Source organism: Gavia stellata, chromosome 32, assembly GCF_030936135.1.
Source record: "Gavia stellata isolate bGavSte3 chromosome 32, bGavSte3.hap2, whole genome shotgun sequence".
In the NCBI taxonomy this organism is placed as follows: domain Eukaryota; kingdom Metazoa; phylum Chordata; class Aves; order Gaviiformes; family Gaviidae; genus Gavia; species Gavia stellata.
This window is the reverse complement of record NC_082625.1, coordinates 5,947,136-5,968,271: the sequence shown is the minus strand read 5'-3', so window position 1 is coordinate 5,968,271 and position 21,136 is coordinate 5,947,136. Positions and strand designations below refer to the sequence as shown.

Genomic DNA, 21,136 nt, shown 5'->3' with positions numbered 1-21,136 from the left:
GGGGATTAAAAGGCATTTGCTGCTAATTCCTGAATGCTCGATATTAACGAAGTATCACGAGAACCCTATGGACTCCGGATGACGGGATAAAAGCCCATTCTTTCGCTCTTATTCCCCAACCATAGAGAAACCAGGTTGGTGAAACTGGACGTCTTGACACAGTGCCCTTGGACTCTTTACATTTGTTGTTTGTTCTAATGCCACGTGACTGAACAGAAAAAATAGCTTATACAATACCCACCAGTGCATCAGATAAAAAGAGCAGGATTAGAAAAGCCCATTAGATCTTCTAGGGAACAGGGCAACCCCCTGTGAATGAGGCCAACAGGTACGGGCTCTGGGAGAGGCTTGGCATGGAGTGCGGAGGGTGCAGGAGTGGAGCCAGCACCGTCCATCTGTCCATCTGCCGGCAGGGACCGAGCAGCACTCCCCGGCCCCGCAGGCACCTGACCAAAGCACTTCCAGGCCAACGTGAGAGGAGACAAGCCGAAGGCTACTTGCCCAGTTGGTGTCTATAATTTGTTCTAACCCAATGCTTGGCGGGTGAAAGGACTGTTAATTATCCAGAATAGGCAGGGAGGCAATGACAGGCTTGAGTTAATTGGCAGAGGAAACTATTAGCATCCTTTGGATCCTTTCCTTCCTCTTCCCAGCTCACCAGCGGCATGTCCCGCAGGATAACTGGGGCTGCCTGCCGAGGGGACATCTCTGCCCCAACATGCCTACCTACCTGTTTCCCTCTCCTCTCCGACTCCTGCTCCACATTTTGTAAATGGGAGCAGCCGGGTCCGTGCAACCCCCAGCCCCTGCCAGATGGCAGCATCCCTCTGTGCATCCTCCTGGGATACTTGGGCAGATGGAGGGGCCATGGAGCTGCACAGAGGAGCCCCAAGGAGCTGCGAATTGCCCGTGATGTTTATTTTACAAGCTGCAAAACATTTTGTAGAGGGTTCATTTATACAAGCGCTGTTTAAAATAGCTTTTATTCAAAAAATAGCCTTCTCTCATTTACATATACTACAGACAGTCTGGTGGGGGTCTGGCAGGAGCCTCACCTGCAGCTCCCCAGCCCCGCTACCCCCTGCACTTGCACTGCCGGATGGCAATGATGGTGCGAACACGGTCTCGGCAGCTTGTGAACGTGTGTATGTCATACCGGTCAGGGGCGCAGCGGCTGGAGGCAGCTTCTGCCCAAACCAGACATTTCTCTCTGCCTTGTGACTCCCTGCAGTTAGAGACAAACCCAGTACATCCCCCGGCCCCCAAGCCCCGGGGCCCTGCGGTTCATCATCTGGAAAAAGGGCAGACCAGGGCAGGGGAGAAGGCAGGCAGCTTTCTTCCAGCGGCATCGATTCCTTACTCCTGGCATAACTCGGTGAACTGCCTCCTCCCTCTCTGCCTGTGCAAAGCAGGGGTTATTTCTTTCTTTGTGGTTTGACTCGCTTCCCTTTGCATTCACCACATTTTTGTGTCTGCAAGCAACACAAAGTGCTGCCCCCCTGGCCTGAAACAACTGTCCACACCCACCCTGCCCCAGAGCATCCCCCTCCTCCTCCTCCTCCTGCCCCATGGCATTGCCAGCAGGATGGGGCAGGAATGGCACATCCCAAGCTGGAGAAAGCTCCTGTCAGGACCCATCTCTGTCCGCTATCACGGGGGACCACAAGTTCTATAACGAGCTGCCCAACGGGCCGCACTCAGCATCATCGCCGGTAGGTTATTCTTTATCCCTTGAAGCAACCGAGCAACGCGCTGCTGTAGCACCACTGCAAACGCTGCTCTGCTTCAGCTTTGTCCCGGCATGGTTAGACACAGCCCAGAGGGTGAGCTGTGGGTGCCACCCAAAATCCGCTCCTCTGTTACCCTCCCAGGTCCTGCCCCGGGAGCAGCAGATGCATCACTGGAGAGGAATGGGAAGAGCTCAAACCTGCCTTGGAATGTGTGCGGATGTGTCCGGGAATGCGACAGGCCAGATCCTGGCAGCTGTGCTTACCTAAGCAAGCAGGGATCCCCCGAGGAGCAGCTGCCCAAGCACCTTCCCACATCAATTTCCTGCAAAGATTTGCAAAACAAAGGCATGAAAATCCCCTGGAGCACCTCGCTGGGGACACCCCTGAGCACCGCTCACTGCACCCTCCGCCTGCCCCATCCTCGCCTGAACGTACACCCCTGAGAAAGGGCAGCAGCGAGGCAAAGCTCGTAAGGAGAAGCATTTTGGGGGCACACCAGTGTGTTTTGAGTCGGAGGTCCCTGTGCACAAAGGTGTGTTGAAGTACAGAGTCTCTGTTGAGCTGAGCTTAAGACATACTTAATGATTAAATAATTTTTTAAATAAATACCTCACTGTTCCCTTGATTATTTTTTAAAGAAATCCTCACTCCAAAGAACAGGTCATTTGTTATTTTATGGCACTGATTCATACACAAATTAGTGGCAGTAAAATACATTTTATAGCATAAGATAATACAAATGTGAGATTTTTACCACTATAGTTTGCAGCCAGGGTGTGCTTAGCTCTACCAGCGTGAAGCTGCCCATGTCAGAGCATCCACCCGGCTGTTCAAACCCCACGTGTGGGCCCAGCAGCACAGCTGAGCCCACCAGAGAGGAGGCCACGCCGCAGGAAACCAACCTTGAGCCGTTCCTCCCCGTGTGCCACAGAGCTGTGCACAATTTCATAACAATATTCCACCTCTGAAACGCGATAGCATTTTTCCTTCATTTCGCAGTCCTCCAGCGTCCGAACCACCTCCCCACCTTGTGGGTTTTTGACTAGAGCAGTGTTGAACTTTGTGGGCACGCAGAAAAGTCCATCTGCAAGGAAACAAGAAGGAAATCTAACCCGGGGCTGCATCTGAGGCCATTATGGCTGCAGCATCTTCACCAGGCGTCACAGTGCGTGCGGCACAGACGCAGCGGCAGGCTCCAGCATCCAGCACCTGGCATGGGAAGTGTTGTTTTCTGTGTAAGGGTCCCCAGTTGAGAGTTTGGGGCTCATTCCTTCACCAGCTCAGGGCCTCAGCGATAGGTTTTGCTCCTCCATCTCAGTTTCAGAGCACAGGGCAAAGAGAAGTTATTCTGGATACAAATTGTCAATCCTGCACCTGACCCTGTGAAAGCCCCATCTCTGGGGAGACAGCCTGAGCTATTACACATTATTTTTGAGAAAAAAGGTCTTTGAACATAAAATATTCATGGCAGCGCTTTTTCCAGAGACATGCTCTCACACCAGGGAGCTGGGGAACATATTTAACGTTTACCCATTCAGCATTGCTCTCTGGATTTGCCAGGGGGCTGTGCCCTGCCCGGGCTTCTCAGATGCTGGAGCCAGTGTCACCAGCTCTCCTGGAGATATATTCCCCTGGGCACCTCCAAAGGATTTGCTTTGGGCTGGGCTCTCAGCTCTCCATGCAAGCAGATGAGCTGGTCGAGGCTGGGGTGACGGAGGCAGCATCTCCCCACGTCAGCACGAGTTATTACATCTGCCCTACCCACGTCATGGGACGGAGGAGGGCTGGTACAAGAGGGGAGAAAAAGGAAGGCAGGCGATTCTGAACCACCCCCCAGGTTCTGGGGGTGCAGGACCGAGTCCTGCTTTGCCTTTTCTTTCCCTAGTCAAGCTTTAACTCAATGAAAAATTCCCAGGGCAAAACAAGCGATGTTCGGATTTGACGTATCTAGTCTGATTGTTAAGGAAGCCATGCAGAGAGCAGGGCGCAGAGGGGCTTTGGGTGGACACGCCGAAAGCCTGCATCTTCGCTGCCGTGTCGCATCCAGGCCAGGCCACACCGCCTCCGTGGCAGGTCCTGGCTGGCCCAGGCAGCTGGAGAGGCAGAGGCTCCTCCAGCGATAACTCATGTCCAGTTGGAAGAAAACAGGCACAGACTGTCCTGCCTGGCTCAGTTTGAACGTATGCTCTGCGTAGAAAGAAACAGTTTATCCGCTAAACCTCAGAGCTTTTCTCTCCCTCACCAAGTAAATTAGGATCAAAATCTCCATTGCGTGAGCTGGAGGAGGGGAAGAAGGACGGCTAAGTTGATGGCTAAGTCAGTCTTGGGTTTTGGCTCTAAATAAGACCTAGTCTTGCCCTGTCCCAGCCCTTGGGTGCGGGTCCTTCAGGGTTTGCGTTTGGTTCCTGGCTTTAAAATGGTTGTCAGAGTTTCCTGCCCCCTCCCAGCTACTTCATCAGCTGCTGAAGATTTCTTTGTTCCAGGATGGGGCTGTGTTTTCAGGGAAGGAAAGAGTGTTTTCTGAAAGCAAATCTCTCTGGGATGCCTTAAGAGGGGGACACAAAATGACAACTGATTTCTGGAAGCCAGTATTTCTGGGTGAGATTTTAACATCCTTCTCCAGCCCCCCCGCTCCTCTGACATTGCCAGTCTTTAACATGAAGCGGAAAGTGTCAGCCCGACTTTACAGGGGAAAATCCAGAAGGAAAGTGCCGAGACCTGCCCTAGGGCAGAGGCAAAGCTGGGGGCCACAGGTGGGAGTCCACATTTCCCAGCCCTGTGCCATTATCACTGAATGAGCAACCGTCCATTAACCGCCCCTGGGACAACAGCATCGTCCAGCACCTTCCAGTCACACGTCTGGGAAGTAAATGCTGATTCTCCCACCCCTGGAAAAAAGCACTTCACACTGCCTAATTTTCTTTTCCACTTGCTGCGTCTTGCAGCTGGATTACACAAGCCGTGGGGCTGCGGGAGCGCGGATGCCTGTGTGCGGACCCTCCTCTCGGAGGATGGGATGTAGATCGGCAAGCAGAACCCCTTGGGGTTTTCTTTTCTCCCCCACCCATCTGGCTTCCCCAGCCCCTCTCGCTCAGGCCCCTTTGCTTGGGACTCCATTGGTCTCTGTCCCTCTCTAGCGGCTGTTGCACAGCCGTGTCACAGGAGCTGCCGGGAAGGTTTTAACAGGATGGTTTTAGATGCAGAAATGCCAAGAAAATGACATCAACAAATTCCAGGAGAATGGATTTTATCAAGCAGTTGTGGAAAATAATTTCAACATGACTTTCCATTCTGATAAAAACAGATCAGTTCATCTTCACTGATGTGACTCTCGGGTTATTTTATGTGTGAACACACAAGAGCACACCAGTTCAGGATGAACTAGTTCAGCTTCATCTGAGTGGAAGGTTTTGGTCTGTCTGGAATGATTTAGTTTGGAGTTTCCACTTCCAAGTGATTTTTGAAACATCAGTGTAGTTCACTGGTGCTGAGATGAAAGGGCATTTCAGACCATCAGAAAGGAAAGTCCATGTTTTAGTGGTTGCTAAGTGCTCTGTTTTCAGTAGAGCTTTCATCACCAGGTCAGTTTTCTTGCTTTGAGTGGGGGGGTTGGAGCAGAGACCCTCAGGTCCCTGCAGCCTGGCTTACTCTGATTCTAGCATCTCTGGTTAGAGGACACTTCCCCGTAACACGAGGTGGTTGTATTTCCATCCTCACACCATGCACAGGGGCAGAGAACTACCATTTCAGCTGCAGACCTGTGCTGTAAGGGGCCAGCAACAGGAGGGAAAAGAAAACGGAAACCCCGACAGTACAAAATACAATCCCATTCCCACCTAAGGCAAAGAGGCTTTGCGTAGCAGACCAGAGCATTGTTAGATCATGCTCTGAGCTCCGACGTTGGTGCTGGTCAGACAGAAGGGCTCGTCCCCACATTCCTGGAGGGAGGGGAGCTCTCAATCGTTCCCATACCTGCACTGTAGGTTGGGTCAGAGCATTTCCCCACGTCCACCGTGACCTCCCAGGGAGAGTCTGGAAAGAAGGTTTTCAGAGCTGGGAGCCGGAGACATTCCACGGGGAACGTGCTGCAGTGACAGCCATTGACCACCTCCACCTCCCGAATGCCTTCGAAGAGCAGGAGCCGCTCCACATGCGCGGGCAAGCTCGCAGCAGGAACCCGCAGGGCAGGAACGTGGGGCTCCTGGTCGCAACAGAGAGTCGGGGCGTCTGACCTGCAGCTGTGCAGAACAGGGCAAGTGGCACATAAACTGGTAAAAACATGTCACGGAGAACAACTTCCAGCATCAGCTCCCTGATAAAAACCTCTCCTGATCTAGAAGTAACTTCAGCTTTTACTCCTTTCTCCCTGCATGGCAGCATTGTGTTGCTGTGATGCTGCCCTCCACAGTGACACATTGATATCAAAACTGTTTATTCCCCAAAATCCTACTACATTCAGCTGAACTGTACTGGCTAAAGCAGTCCGCGTTTCACCCCAGGCTCTGATCTGGAGGGTCAGCGTGACAACAGCTCTGGGGAACAAATGTGGACCTGCCCGCCTGGAAAATGTTGCACCAGCAGTGCCACAGTGGTGACAACACTGGAAGAAGTGGCAACAAGATTTTTCACAGCTACAGCCCCCCAGGTGAACATTCACAGGACACACACGTGCAGCACCCTACAGAGCTTGTTTTCATTCCCTCCCCAGGGTTAGGTATCCTGGTGGAGATGGGACTTTACACAATGTCAGCTCTCCTGGGATAAGGAGAGCATCACAGCCTGTGCATAGCTGTGTCCCCAAATGCACAGGCTCCTTCTAGTCCCTCCCAAGAGTGACACGTGGCATGTGATAAGCAAATGACATAAGCACCTCAAAGGCCAGATATTCGTCATGAAACCATGGATCCTGCCAGTTTTGTTCAACCAGGCAGAAAAAGGCCTCCAACCCCTTTACATATAGGACACCAGCTCCCACGTACAGCAGATGCAGCTGAAAGAGTTGGTCCTGCTGCTGGGCTGGGGGAGGACAGAAATACGCTGAGATGCTGCCTGGAGCAGCTGGGTAGGTGCTGTGGTAGCCCTGCAGCTGAACTCTGGCCCTTCTTCTGCCACGAGGTATCCAGCACTGCTGGATAGCTTCCATTTGTCCAGCCTGCATAATCCACTGCTTGCTGGCTAAGGGAGGACAAGAGGCTCAGTCACAGTATTTCTGCAATGCAGAAGCCAAAACCAGGTATTTTAAAACATGTATAAAACCACAGCCCTGGGCACCAGTGTATGACCTTCACCCAGACCCAACCGCTCCTGCCACGGGGATAACACAAACACACTTTTCTCACCTTCTTGCTTCTAAGGAAATCGAGCATGGAGGAGTGTCTGGAGAGCCCCAGGAGGCCGGGGTGGGGGGAGCTGGTCCGCTGGGACAGGCAGCTGGACCGGCACTTTCCAATGTCCACGCTGACAGGACAGCCAGAGACATCTGTGGAACACAAGATTGACAAAAGAATTACTCCTCACTATTTGCATGATGCTGGGGAGGCCCAAGCTCAAACCAGGGCCGAGTACAACACAAATGCTGAACAAAAAGACATGGTCCACCCCTGGGAAGTCTGCCTGGGAGAGAGATTCCTTCATCCTGAGCACCTGTGGAAATCCCGGAGAGAAAGCCCTTCACTAGTGCTGCAGATGCATCTACTGTGTTTGCGGACTGGAAGTAAAACATTTCATAAAGGACTGGTAAGTGCACTACAGAATAAAAAGAATGCAATTAAAAATTCGCTAGGAAACAGTAGGTTTTGTTTTCTTTAGTGAGCTCATGAAGGATGGGGTGAGAATAGATGAATACATTGCTTAGCAAAGGGAAAATATGAATGCTCAGCTGTCGCTGAACTGCAGTCCTTGAACGTACTGAACAAGCCGGAGCACCCAGCGGATTCAGGGCAGAGAGAGAACCCCAGCTCTCCTTGCCTACAGCCCGATGAACCTGTTCATGGAGCTGCTTGAGCTGAAAACAAATCTGCCCCGCCAAATACCAATTTCACAGCTCCCCAAACCTGTTGCATTGCAACATCAGGACTACAGGCAGAGGATGGGAAGGTGGGAACGGGTGTGGGAAGAGGGGAGACATGGGACCATGGCATCCAGGTTTACATCGGTTTACTCTCCTGTATTCTGAGTTTGCAAAATATCAGTGGTTATTGGCTAGTGGCTGTTTCTTCTGGAAATCCTTCTAAAATGAGCTGTTTCTTCCCAATAGTGCTGTCCCAATCAACTCAAAGGGTTGATTGATGTAAATCCTCATTTCTTCATATAGTAAGGAAGAAAACTGGCCTTAAAAGTGCCCACTGAGTAGTTCAACACCACTATAATTCATTTGCTTTAACCTGCTGGAGTTGCAGACCCAGTGTGTGGCACAAAACTTTAATTTTGCATTGATTTAAAAACTGATCTTCAGTATCAGTGCAAGAGACAGCCACCATCACCATGCTGCACGACCCCAGGAAATATGTAGGGACATTTTAAACTCACACATGGGTTATAGCTGCTGCTAGCTGCCTGAGGATTTCTTTGCCCAGGGAAGGGAGCGAGCAGTAAGCCAGGTAGCAATTTGCAGTGTATTAACCATTCCCCAGCGGTGATCCCTGTGGATGCTCCTCGTCCACTGCAAGGGCGCAGACCACTGGTCACTTTGCAAAGGACACTTTGCCAGCTGAAGACACTGTTAACTCCTGCTCTCCCATCCCTGCAGCAATACAGGCCATGTTTATTATTTTTATCTCTATCTATTACTATTTTTACTATTTTCATCATTATTTACTCTTCTAAAGTTGTTTACTCTGGAGATGACAAGCTGTCACTGCTTGTGACAATTCTTAATTTGGATATGAACATTTTATAATTCCTACTGTTCACATAAGAACTTGGCATTTTGCAAACACTAAAGGCGAAATTTGTACAAGTACCACTCTCATGAATGGAAAAAAACTAAGAAACCTCAGACTTTTGGCTGTACGGTTTAAAACCATTTTCACCTATCTGTGCCAAAATCAGCCAAAGCTCACTTTAAGTAGCCTTACTGCCACTGCAAGGGGAACCGAGACCAAAGGCTACTCCTGAAGGCCACAGACTTTTTTCTGGTGAACAAATGGAGCTATTTCCTACTTCCTCTGCACAGTAAAGTCAGGACACCCCGTTGTCTCGCTGACAGCTCTTCCAGCGTTAATCCTGGGAACGAAAAGTCTGCAGTAGTCCTGAACTTACACAGTACCAAACAGAGGCAAACACAGAATTCAGACACAGAATTCAACCACATTTGCAGGACACTGGTACAGAAAATGAAGCCTCCTTTGTGCCGATGAACAGACCGAGGGGCCAGGCTACTCATCAGTTCCTATTCTAGAAAACATGCTTTAAGTGTTAGATCATCTGGGCGAGAGTCCCCAGTGTATTTCTGTCCTTAAGCCCCCGAGGGAAAAGTCACTAGGATAATTTCAACATAAAGAAGCATCTGAGGGATGATGGCGGGACGTGAGTGGGGAAGCTTAAAGGATGCAGGTTTCTTGCAGGTGAAGGGGGAACTCACTGTGCCCGACGTGGAGGAAATGGCTCTGCCTCCTGCAGCAGCTCCTCTCTGCAAACAGGTTCCCTTGCTCATCCTCTCTGCGGATGGCTCCGGCACCTGCAGTCACAAACCAGCAAGCCCAGCATTACCCCAGTTATAATTCACCACCTTTCCTGCTTGAGCTGGGAGGAGGCACTGAGCACCCAGCGCAAGTCTCCAGCCACCTCCATCCCGAACCAAGTGGCTTCAGCATAACGAAGAGATTTAGAGTAGTTATAAATGGACATGACCCACTCGACCTCTCAGACCTGGCTGGTTGGGCTAAATACCCTCTGTTCAATTACTCCAAGAAAATGCTGTGTTTAGCAGTGTTTTATCTTGGGACATCAGTCCCCTGCTCTCTTCTACTTCCACGTTACTACAATGCGAGCTCGGGTGAGAGGAGTAATCTCACACAGCACAAAGCAGCTCATGGGCACTAAACTCCCCAAAGATTTCTGCACAGCCGCTTCCTCCAAGACAAACCCTGAATTATTTGCTGAGTGCAGACAGTCCTCCATGCTGCTCACAGTGAAGCACCGTAGAAAACATACACCGTGCCCATACAGAAGCATCAGATACAAATGAAGCCGATGCACAGCCTCGCACCACACACCCGCAGAAGCCCTTTTCTCTCCTATGCAAGAGGCCGAAGCAGCACCAAAGACAATGCAAAGGAAAAGGAAACTTACTGGCAAACACAGGAGCATGCAAAAGCCCTGCAAGGAAGACTACAGCTACTGTGTCCTGCATACTGCACCCTGGGAAACACAAAAAGCTCTCCAGTGCCTCTGATACTTATACCGGGCCCTCCCTCAGCAGGCAAGAAGGCGAACAGCTCAGAGACAAATGGGTTTGCATATCGCCAGCAAATGTCTCCGGATTGTGATCTGAACAAACACCTCAGCGGCCTGGGCAGCGATGGCATCTCACCTACAACATGTCTATGGGGATCAGGCTTCGAGCAAACTCCAAAGTGTTTCTTGAGAGCAACTGGTTTTGCTCCCAGGCTGGGGAAGCTCCCTTTGGGGTCTTTGCTCTTACCACCACTTTCAGACTAATTAAGTTCGTGGTGACTTGGCGTCACTTTCAAGCCCCCTCATTTGAAAGGAACATGCATCCTTCATCCTCACTCATCACATTCAATGGCCTTTTTATCTAGGGACAACCCTCTTCTGTCCCTCCACAACACCAAAACTGAGACAAAGCTGGCTCTTTCATAAAGATGGCAACATGGTAGGACTCAGACACATCAGCAATGACAGCATGTTCCCCGTGACTACAAGGGTATGCCACAGCTCTGTTTTTGCCTCTTTTCAGTGTGACTGAGCCCTGAAGCCAGGAGGAGGCATCTTTCTTTCTAGCTTGTTAAATACAGGTGGGGAAGTACTTGTCTCCCAAGTCCTGGAAACAGTAGAGGCACAGGGAGTGCTTGTGTGCTGTAAGGGAGTCTCACAGACACACTGGCTGAGGGCAGCAGTATGTCCTGAACACTTGCTGCCTGTGCCTCCTAATTACAGAAGTTAGGATCTCTGCACCGACTTGGCCAAGTGCTTGTGGCAGGGATTAGATCCAATTCCCAGAGAAATCTATTCTGCCAGATTCAGGAATGGGAGCGCACAAGAGAACAGTGATGGCAGCGTAATGCATCTGACACCACTCTGGCATTCAAAATAGGGTTTGGGGGGGGTTGGATTTTTTTTTTTTGGCTACAACTACTTACAGGTGCAGCAATCACAGAAATTTATGGAAGCTGTACACACCTAGGAACAAGCCAAGTCTCCCTGGAGCTCATACATAGCTCCTGGAGGACAGCTGGGCTTCACTGGGACAGATGCCTTGAGGAGACAATTAGCAAAAGCAAAATGCTATTTGAAGGCATCCTTTCCAAACTGCCATTTACCGCAGCACTACAGGAACACCATCCCTTTTGTCCCAGCAGCACAGAGAAGAAATCAGGACAGCTGTTCAACAACAACAACAAATTTAATTATGTTCGGCCAAGAAACAAACATATACAAAGAAAAATACATTTCCATAAAAAAAATTCACCATGCCTGGGCATCTGAGCCAAGCCTCTCTCCATTCCCAGCTTTGTGGTGCTGCAGAGGTAGGGACCGCTACTCTGAGCGACTGCCGTGTGACCTGGCCAAGGCTGGAGAGCAGCCTGCACCATGGCTGCAGGGCACAGTGAAGTGACGTACAAAATATGTATGAAAAAATATGCATTTTAAATAAAGAACTTACAACAACTTAAACTTTATACAAAATATTACGGTTGCCATTTCAGTGTCTCAATTCTAGGAACTATTTTCAAACTCTCAACGTCCTGGTTTCCACCCCACGTCCATCTCTGCAGTCTCTTTCCCCAGAGAGCTCCGTCTCTGTCCAGCTCAGTCCAAAGTACCTAGAAATGAAAAAAAAGAAATTACAGTCTCGGGAATCAGAAATGCAGTTACGTGAACAAATGAAACTTGTTTACAAGCTGCCAAACGAATACACAGTAATTTTTTAAAGTTTAAGCCAATCACACACGAGTAAAAACAAATCTAGCTAAAAAGTATTGTACCTGTCTCAGGGTCCACTTGATTTGTGAGTCACCTCTCAGAGAGGGATGTACCAAGTTACGTTATTAAAGATGTGGAAACAGAGGACTCTGCAAATGATTAAGTTCCTTCTCTCCCAAGAAGATTACGCAAAATATTGAAACCAAGTGAAAGCAAGTAGAAACTCACCTTCCAAAAAAGCGAATTCATCAATAGCTTCAATGGCATTATCTGCAAGCAAATTGAAAACAATTAACGTAGATAAACTGACTCCATATTCGCATCTGCTTCAAATAGCAGCATTTGAAATTACATTGCAGTACAGTGACCAGCTTCGAAGAGGTTCACTTGTTTTGGAGCTGGTGTGTGAAATTGTTAGCGTAATATTTGGTAGAAGAGAAATTTTTCTCTCCCATCGTCAGAGAAAGAAAGAGAAGCACCTACGATTGCTCCATCACACCGGGACAGGTGGAAAAGTCCTACATCCTAGCACCCCTTTGCTAAGGATAGCACAGAATATGCTCTCATACCCAGGTCTTTTCTCTGCAGAGTTTTCCTTTTTCCTTGCTGAGCGTACACGTAAGCATCTTTGGCTATGGTTTCAACAAACAACTCCTGCAAAGCAAAACCAAGACAGTTTCACACAGGGGATGAAGGAGGGAGGAGAGAATATACTGAGGAAAGGAAAGGTCCTACAAGACTTCAGGAAGAAACCAGAAACTCCATCTTAACATTTCCCATTTCCGATAAATAGCTCCCAACGCAACAAATGAAATTGTTGGACAGTGATGCAGGTGAGAAGTAACAAGGGAGGAGAGGCGGCCAGAGATGGTTCCCCCGAACACGTCTGGGAGACCAGCCACACACCAGCTGCTCCCAGGGCACCTTCTGAAGGAGGAAAGGCGTCCCGCGCTCAGCGGATGCAGCGGATTGAGCACGACCGTCCTCTCGTGCCACTCAGCGGTACCCACTCAGCGGTACCCACTCAGCGGTGGGAAGCCGATGCCCGGCCACAGGCCTCGGAGCTGCTGCAGGGAGACGCCGAGAGACCGGAGTCTACACGTGGGTGCTCTCACACGATGCCAAAGCCACCCCACCGAACACATCGCGCCCCTGCAACGGGAGACGCTTCCCAAAGGAGGCAAAGCGTTACCCTTCGTTCCACGCTCCTCTGATTCGCGCATCGCAAACCCTCAACCAGCTGGAAAGCCACCCGGGCGGGCACGGAGCCGGCCGGCGCGGGCAAAGCCCCGGCGCTGCCCTGAGCGCCGGCTGCCACAGGCAGCTCGCGGCGCGGGGGCAGCGGCGTTCCCCGGGGCGCCGCCTCCCGCCCTCAGGCCGCCGTCGGCGGGGCCCTGACGCGGGGGGGGGGGGGGCGCGTTGCCGCCGTCGGCAGCGCAGCCGCCTTCCGCCGCAGCTTCCCCGGCGCGGCGGGGCCGAGCAGCAGTAGCAGCAGCTCCCAGGGCCCCCAGCGCCGGCCTGGCGCGGCCCAGCCGGCCCCCTCCGCCCGGGGACCCGGCCCCGGCCCCGGCCCGGCAGCACCGCGGCGGGGGGCGGCCTCCCAGCCACGGCAGCCGCCTCAGGGCCGCCTCCGAGGCCGCCGGGCCTCCCGCGCCAAGCGGGCGCGGCGCCCCTCACCGTGGCCCGCGCCAGGACGAAGACGGCCTCCTGGCTGGCCAGGCTGACGTCCGGGTCCGCCTTCACCAGCGCCTTCACCCGCGCCAGCGGCAGCCGGGCCAGGCGGGCCGGCCCCGGGCACGGCGGCCCCGCGCCCGCCGCCTCCTCCCCCGGCCCCGCCGGCTCCGCGCCCGCCACCGGCACCGGCACGGCCCCCGCCGCCGCCGCCATCCCGCGCCCAGGGCCGCGCCTGCGCGGGGCCGCCGCGGGGAGGGGACGGGGGGGGGGGGGACCCGGCCCCGCGGAGCGGGCGGCCCCTGCGGAGTCCCCGCCCGGCGGGACCCGGAGCCCGCGGAGGGGCTGTGCGGGGCGCGGGGCTGCCCGCGGCGCCGGGGGGCTCAGCCCGTCGCGTCCCGTCCCTCCCCAACACGTGCCTCGAGCTCCCCATCACCCCGCCACCCCCAGATATGGCCCGTGAGCTTCCTGTCACCCTCACCCCGCAAACACAGCCCTTCGGCCTCCCTGCCACCCCCAACACGGGCCCTGAGCTCCCCAGCACCCCCGTCCTCCTGAAAGGCGGCCTTTGGGGCCTCCCCGTCACCCCCTCTCCCCGCACACGGCTCTTCGGCCTCCCTCTCCCCCCAAACACGGCTCTGCCATCCCCCTGGCAGCGGTGCTGGAGCAGCGGGGCAGGCGGTGATGGGGACCCACCTCTCTGAGGAGGTGGCTGTCACCGCTGGCTGCTCGCCCTGTGTCCCTGCGTCAGCTTCCCATGGGTCCAGTGTGGGAGCTCCCGACACCCCCCTCTCCGTCCCACCTCTGGCTGGTGGGATCGAACCGTCCAGTGCCTGCCTTGGGCACCCACCACCCTCCACAGGACCCTCAGGGACCACCACCCCTGGCCAACACGTGCCCATCCCAGCCTTCCCCACGTCCTCGATGCACTGCCTTATCCTTAAAATCATCCGCAGGCGGGAGCCACCATGGGCACTGTTGGTGGGACACCTTCCCAAAGGGTTGGAGGGACACGCCACCCCAGGGCAGGGACATCAGCGCCTGCCCGCAGCCAGCCAGACCATCCCCGCCACGAGGCTTGACTCAACCTCTCAGACCTTTCCTGCCTCTGAGGCAATAAATGGTGAAACCAGGATGTTTCAACACAGAGATGGCCCAACTTGGCGCCGCACTGTGCAGAGCACTTCCCCTGCTTCCCAGCGGAGCTCAGCTCTTCGATAGACCAAATGCCCCCAGGTTTTGGATACACTGGAAAGCCGTAGCCCTCTCACCAGCCCTCCTTCGCTCCTGCAGAGCTCGGCCGCGCAATGGCTGTGCTGGTTTTGCCATGCAACCCCCGCCAATCGCCTCCACGCTCTGCAGGTCCTGTGGGGCTCCGAAGACCTGATCTGCAGAGGATTCACATCGGCCACCGTCATATGAGAACGTAACCCTCCCTCACGGTCCTCACGGCAGCCTGTCCCTCACATCCCAGAGTCACTCCCTGAGCTCCAGGCTCTTTTCTGGATGAGACTCTTATGGGCAGCAGGGCTTGGTGGGCTTCAAGCTTCCCAACAGCAGCAGAGTGCAAGCTAATAGCGCACCAAGAGCTGCTCCTCCTCCTTCTTCTCTTCCTCCTCCTCCTCCTCCTCCTCCTCCTCCTCCTCCTCCTCATGCTGTTTCACGGTAAGGCTACAGCGACTTCCTGGCATTGCACACAGCTTCTCACCAACCATTAGGAAAGAGCTTCTGGTTTCAGGGGAGGGGAACTTCGGAGAGGCTCGCCTTGCACAAGTCCTTCTGCTTGGATGGCTCCGGTGGCCTTTAGAAAGGAGGAGAGCACGCAGGACAGCGCCTGCTGATGGAAAATGGTGAGTAAGAACCAAACCTGGGCTGCGCTGGACCTGGGGACGGGGCACTGGGAATGGAGCTGTGTCTCCTGCTTGGAAAGGCTTTGGCGGTGTCCTTGCGAGGGGCTGGATCCTGCTGAGACCCTCGGTCCTCCTGGAAAACAAAGTCCTCCTATATGTCTGAGCTGGTCGGAGCTTCAAAGGTCTCTCACCAGTTCCTGGGCTCAGTGCGAGATTTGCTGGGTGATGCTGGGCTGGATATAAAATCTGTGAAAGAAGAGGAGGCCACAATCTGCCACTGAGTCCAGGAGAGCACCCACCGGTGCAAAATGTATTGAAAAAGCTGGAATTGATCACAGTGACAGTGGTGCCGTATCCCACAGGTACACCTGGGGGCTCTGTGCAAGTCCCAGCTCATGGAACAGCTCCAAAATTGATGGTTACAAACCTCTGAATCATTCAGGTGCCAAAAATCCCAGCAGCACGTTTGGGAATCTGAAAAAAGTTGCTTTTTTTCACTAGTCTGGGTGAAAGCCCCACTGCCTAGTGTGCAGGAAACAGCAAATTTGCACTGCTTTACCACAGGCTATGCTCAGAGAGCCGCTTTTGCAGCGTTTACCAGGGAAATTGGGGTGACTGCCTGGGGATGGAGGGGAACTTGCACTTATTTAGGTATACATACATTTGAGCACTTAAGCCTAAGAATATTGCGCTAGCTTCTTTGCATACTAGCCCTTCTGTTGTGAAAGAAAAAAATTATGCAAGCACAAACCCAAACTGAAATCCCAGAGGGAGCAGAACTTCAAAATCAAAGCCTACGGCTTGCCGAGGCCAAGCGGAGCAGCCAGCTCTGGTGCAAAGGGACACTGTGGTCCGGGGACAAGGAGGTGGGAGAAAGATGGGGGAGGGCAAGATGATCCCTCCCCTCCCATAAGGTCCATCTGAGAAGCTTAGGAAAAATGTAACGTCATCCCACCTGAGTTTTGTGCCGTACCTCAAACCTGGCACTCTTCTGCCAAAAGGCATCCAGACTCCTCCTGGCAGCCTTTCCCTGGAGGCTTCAGAAAAAGGTGCTTTTTGGTCATTCAGGAAGCCAGGGTCAGCTCTGCGCTGGGGCCGGCGTGCCCCAGTTCATGTGTGCGTGGTGTGAGCAGCACAGGAAACATGCTGGTCAGAAAAGTAGGGCAGACCTGCCACTTCTTGGCCTTTTTTTTTTTTTTGGCATGCGGGCCTTGGCAGGCTGAGTTTCAGCAGCACCATCCTGGGTTTTCCTCCGGGGAGGGATGCTGATGTCTCTGTGTGGTTTCCCCCACCAACTCCTGCCCTACTGTCCTGGGTTCACAATGGACTTCATGGGCACCAGGACCAGGGCAAGGCAGGTTGCTCCCATCTGAGATCTAGATCTCAAATTCTGCCCTCAGGAGCTTTGCTACTAGTAGGGTATAATCCTCCACCCCATCCCTCTGTTTTGATGATCCCTGGTAGTGGACGAAGGGTGGATCAGACCAAAAGACTCCATGAAATGCCTCCGGGATGCCCTCATGGTGGTGGGACCTGTTCCCAATCTGGTGCAGCCCTGTATTGTTTTCTCAGGCACGCCCCAGGACTGCTTTGAGCAAAGACCACATTTCATGGAGGCAGCTTAGTGTCAGGCCATGTTGAAGAAATACTGCATTCCCCAGGGGGCTCTTTGACTCGTTTTCCTCCATGGAGTTTTAACCGGAGCTTTTCTTAATGGTCGCAGACACATCTGGAGGGGAAAGAAACCGTGGTGAGGCACCTACAGGCAAAGCTCCAAGGGAACAGGAAAGACCCTCCCAAAGCAGGTGGCTGGCCGGAGAGTCACTCTGCAGCATCCCCTGCAACGGAGCGGGGACAGAGCCCCGCACCAGGCTCCAAGGGTGAGCCACCTCCCGAGCGCTCCCAGACCAGGAGGGTAGACTTCAGCAGGGCTTCTCCGTCTCATGGTAGAGGTCAGAATGTGGGACAGCATTTGCCTCCTCATGCTGTCTCTGAGACCCCAGGATGGATGGTGCGACTGAAGAAGGGGATTGCTCAAGACACCAGCTTCCCCCCAGCCCCTGCAAAGCCAGGAGGAGGAGACGCACTGAACAAGGAGGTGGGAGCCACCTCCGATCCTCCCCAGAGAAACCCAGCCCAGCAGACGTGGTCACTTGCCAAAGACAAGGGTGCTCCAGCGGTTCCTGCCAAAGGCGCAGCTGTTGCAGCCTCCCTGGACACTGTGGGAAGCTCCCATGGGACAGAGCACCCAGCTCTGCCTCGGAGGAAGCCTTTGCCACATGTCAAGGCACTGGGAGCAAGGCCAGCCAAGCCCAGGCGCCCTCCTGTCGTGGATCTGGAGAAGTTTGGTGCGGCTGCACATCCTGGGACGCCCGTCCGTCCTGCCACAGAGCCACCAAGGAGCACTCAGTTGGGTATGGCCAGGCACCTGCAAGTCCCTCAGAGAAGGATGCCACTTGTTCAGGAGGGAAAAATCTCCCCACTTAGAGTCTGGAGCTCCTGGGAGATGGAAATATTGGGGGGCTAATGGAGAGGTGGGCGCTGGTAATGCCAAAGGGGGTTTTATAGGCATAGCATGCGGAAAGGAACGAGAGAGAAGAACAGCAGGTGAAGAAATGAAGGGGGACTAAATGCCCTGTCCCTGGCTGGGGATAGGTATCAGGCTCTGGGGTGCTTGTAGGGAGTAGGGTTGGAGTAAGTCACATGAGGGATGCTGACAAACTGGAATGAACCCAGGGCAGGGCACTAAGATGACTGGGGGCTGGAGCACAAGGGGAAAGAAAGGCTGAGACGCAGGCTTGTTTGGCCAGGAGGAAAGAGAGAGCAAAGGGCAGATCCTCTCACTGCCCACAGCTACCTAACGGGAGGAGACGATGGAGCCAGACTTTTCCCAGAGGCACCCAGGAGCAGGACCGGGGGTGATGGGCATGAGCTGCAGTAGAGGGAATTCCAGTTATGTGTTAGGAGAAGGCTCTTTCCTGTGAGAGTGGTGCAGCCCTGCGGCAGGCACCAGGGAGATGGGTATCTCCATCCTTGGAGATATTCAGTTGTCACCTGGATGAGGCCCTAAACAACCTGCTCTAGCTCTGAGGCCAGTCCTGCTCTGAGCAGGAGGTTGGCCGACACTCCAGAAGTCCTTTCCAACCAGTCCACCCTTGTGTGGCTGTAAAAGCAGACCAGCCTGACTGATGAGAAGCAGAGCTGGTCTCCATCCCATGAATAAGAAGCACTTACACACCTTTTGGCCAAGGGGCAGAGGCTCTCTGAAGCTGGCAGCACATTGCCTGCCAACACCATCTGCCTCCAAGCCTGAGGGAGCCCGTGAGACTCCCCAGGCACAGACAGAGCTATGGCCACCGGAGACATGGTGCTGGCTTGGTGTGCCCTCCCCACCGGCTGTTTGTGGGACACAGGGCTTGGTGCCTCTTGGATGTGGTGGTTCTCCGTTCGGCATGAGCCCTGCCACGCTCCACGGTGGCCTTCCAGATCTCAGCAGATTCATTGGTTTCTAACAGCTGCCACTCTATAATCCACACTCTGGGTGATGAAACTTTTTTCAAATCCTGTTTCTTCCACATCTCCTCTAAGCTCTTGTCCACCACCCCATTTAACGGATGGTTCCTTATTAACCAGCTCAGGCCATAGCCGCGGGGTAGAGGGCAACTGTGAGAGTAGAGGCTCTCTTTCTTTCCTTGCGAGAAAAAACCTAGCTGGTTTATGTTATTATTATAAGATGTTATTATTGTATTAGCACTCGGAGGCCTGTCCCAGGCCCGGCTGTGCTGTTGTGCTGGGAGACGCTCACCCTCCGAGACCGGCCCCGGCCCTGGGCTGAGTGCCCCTGGCAGAGGAGGGAGTGATCTGCTCTCCACATATCCTACAAACCAGCAGTTTTCAAGTATTTATTTGTCTCATGGGTACTGAGGCAAGTTTGAACATCTAGAATTACACCCCTGTCCTGACTTGGTTATTTTTGTTTATTTTTAGGGGAATCTTATGATTTTTAGGGCCCGTTATATGATTGCGCATTACTTGGTACAACAACCCAGCAGAGCGGTGGTGTTGTACCGCGGATCTTCGTGCCAGTTGTTGGTTGGTCTGGTTGACCAGGCTGGTGACAGCCATGAGGCTGGTGATAAAAATAACAGGATCTTAGCAGGAATGTAGGTATGCCGGCGATTGTACAGGATGCAGCAGCATGTTCTGGCTGATGATGCTCCTGAGCCCATGGAGGTATCCAGGACTTGCCCTGTCTCTGGTACAGATCTGGAGCTTAGGGTTTTCACCACATTCAAATTACCCCTTTGGCCTTTCCCCTCCCCTTTCATCACTCATCCAGGGAGAAAGTAACATTAGGGACATAAGAATGGGAAAATATATATTAAAGCTCCCCAGTGAGCTCCCTGATAAGCCATGCCTCAGTGTACTGGGAGGAAAGAAAATCCACAGATGAGCCATGGAGTAAAAATGCCTCACTGGCTCTACATGTGCAGTCAGTTTTATCTCCCTACAACCCTCTGCACTAAATCTAGCCCAGGGCGGCTCTGACCCTCCGAGTTGGTGAGAGAGTCAAGAAGAAAATGTGAAATAATCCCTTGCTGCTCCCTTCCGTTCCTCTTTTTACCATAGGTTACCTGAAACCAGGCTACATTGCATCAGCCCCGGCACGGTTCCCACCACAGGATGCTCTGAGTGTAATGGGGTAAGGACTGAGGCAGCACTTTTATTCTAGGTGGCTTCCAGGCTGTCCCAACCCAGTGGGAAGGGCACGAGAGGGAACAGCAAGAGGGTCCTTGGGTTTTTCTGCCTGCTCCTGGAGCCCAGCGTGGGACAGCACCTTGTGCAGGCAGCTCCTGCGGTGCAAAGTGCCGTCCTTCATGGGCTGTGTTACCGCATGGGTCCAGCTGCTGCCATCACACCCTGCTGCCCACCTCCTGCACCCCCGGCTGCTGTGCCGCATTGCCGAGCCTTGTGAGGAGCTGCTGGCACGTGGCACAGAGCTGCTGTCCCGCTCTGCCCCAGATGCAGGGCCAACCCACCGGCAGCCCAACTGCCTGTTGCCCACCCTCTTCCTGGCACCCTCGGTCCTGCCATTGGCCCGCAGTGCTGTCACTGCAACAGGGCTTCCTAATCACTGTCTGCCTGATCACAGGGATGAAGATGAGATATACGATGACGTAGAGCCCGTTGGGCTGCTCAGGAGAGGCCAAGGCTTTCTGCTGCCCCCCGTATCCCGACCGCCAGCGTATCCCCGCCCCAGAGGAGGTGGGTACAGGAGGGGCTGGGATGCTGGTTGGAGTGAGTGCTGCAGCTCAGAGAGCCTCGAGGCTCTGACGAGCCATGGGCAGCAGCGGAGCCCATGCTGAGCCCGCTGCTCCCATGCACGGGAGGACGATGGGTTTCTGTGCTGCCTTGTAAAGGGCATGGAAAACCCTGATCCCGCCGCGCTCAGGGGGCAAACTCAGGGTTTAGTCCCAGTAGGAGAAAGCTCTTGCTGCTGTTTCAGTCTTGTGTCCTGTCTCAGTGGGTGTCTACACCTTATAGCAGCCTCACGGCAGCACCTTTCCTGGGGTTTGGTTTTACAGGTGGAGATGCCGGTCAAGCCTCTAACAGGGTTGCCTTGCTGGCAGCTGCACAGAGGTAACAGGGGTTTTTACTCTTTCTAAGGGTCCCAAAATGGCCAGGGCTCCTCCTTGCTGCTTTGACAAAGCTGGTGGTTTAATGGTCTCTGCTGGGCTTGCGATAGAAACGTCCATGGTGAAGAGCACATGTGGCAGG

General features: G+C 53.6%; 2 protein-coding genes across 2 annotated transcripts; both read right to left on the bottom strand.

Annotated features, from left to right (window-relative positions):
* Positions 1-1,074: 1,074 nt before the first annotated feature.
* LOC104261242 (DNA polymerase epsilon 4, accessory subunit) lies at positions 1,075-10,083 on the bottom strand. The gene is given in 8 exon segments (XM_059831658.1): positions 1,075-1,225; positions 1,994-2,052; positions 2,633-2,814; positions 5,703-5,881; positions 5,883-5,968; positions 7,070-7,209; positions 9,313-9,408; positions 10,023-10,083. Coding segments are annotated over 8 exon segments (954 nt in total).
* A 1,214-nt stretch (positions 10,084-11,297) lies between these two features.
* On the bottom strand, positions 11,298-13,724 carry POLE4 (DNA polymerase epsilon 4, accessory subunit). Its single transcript, XM_059831900.1, has 4 exons — positions 13,515-13,724; positions 12,407-12,491; positions 12,066-12,107; positions 11,298-11,737 (listed from the first exon to the last, which is right to left on the bottom strand). The coding sequence occupies exons 1-4, from the start codon at positions 13,722-13,724 to the stop codon at positions 11,724-11,726; spliced, it is 351 nt and encodes a 116-aa protein (XP_059687883.1). The 3' UTR covers positions 11,298-11,723.
* Positions 13,725-21,136: the final 7,412 nt, after the last annotated feature.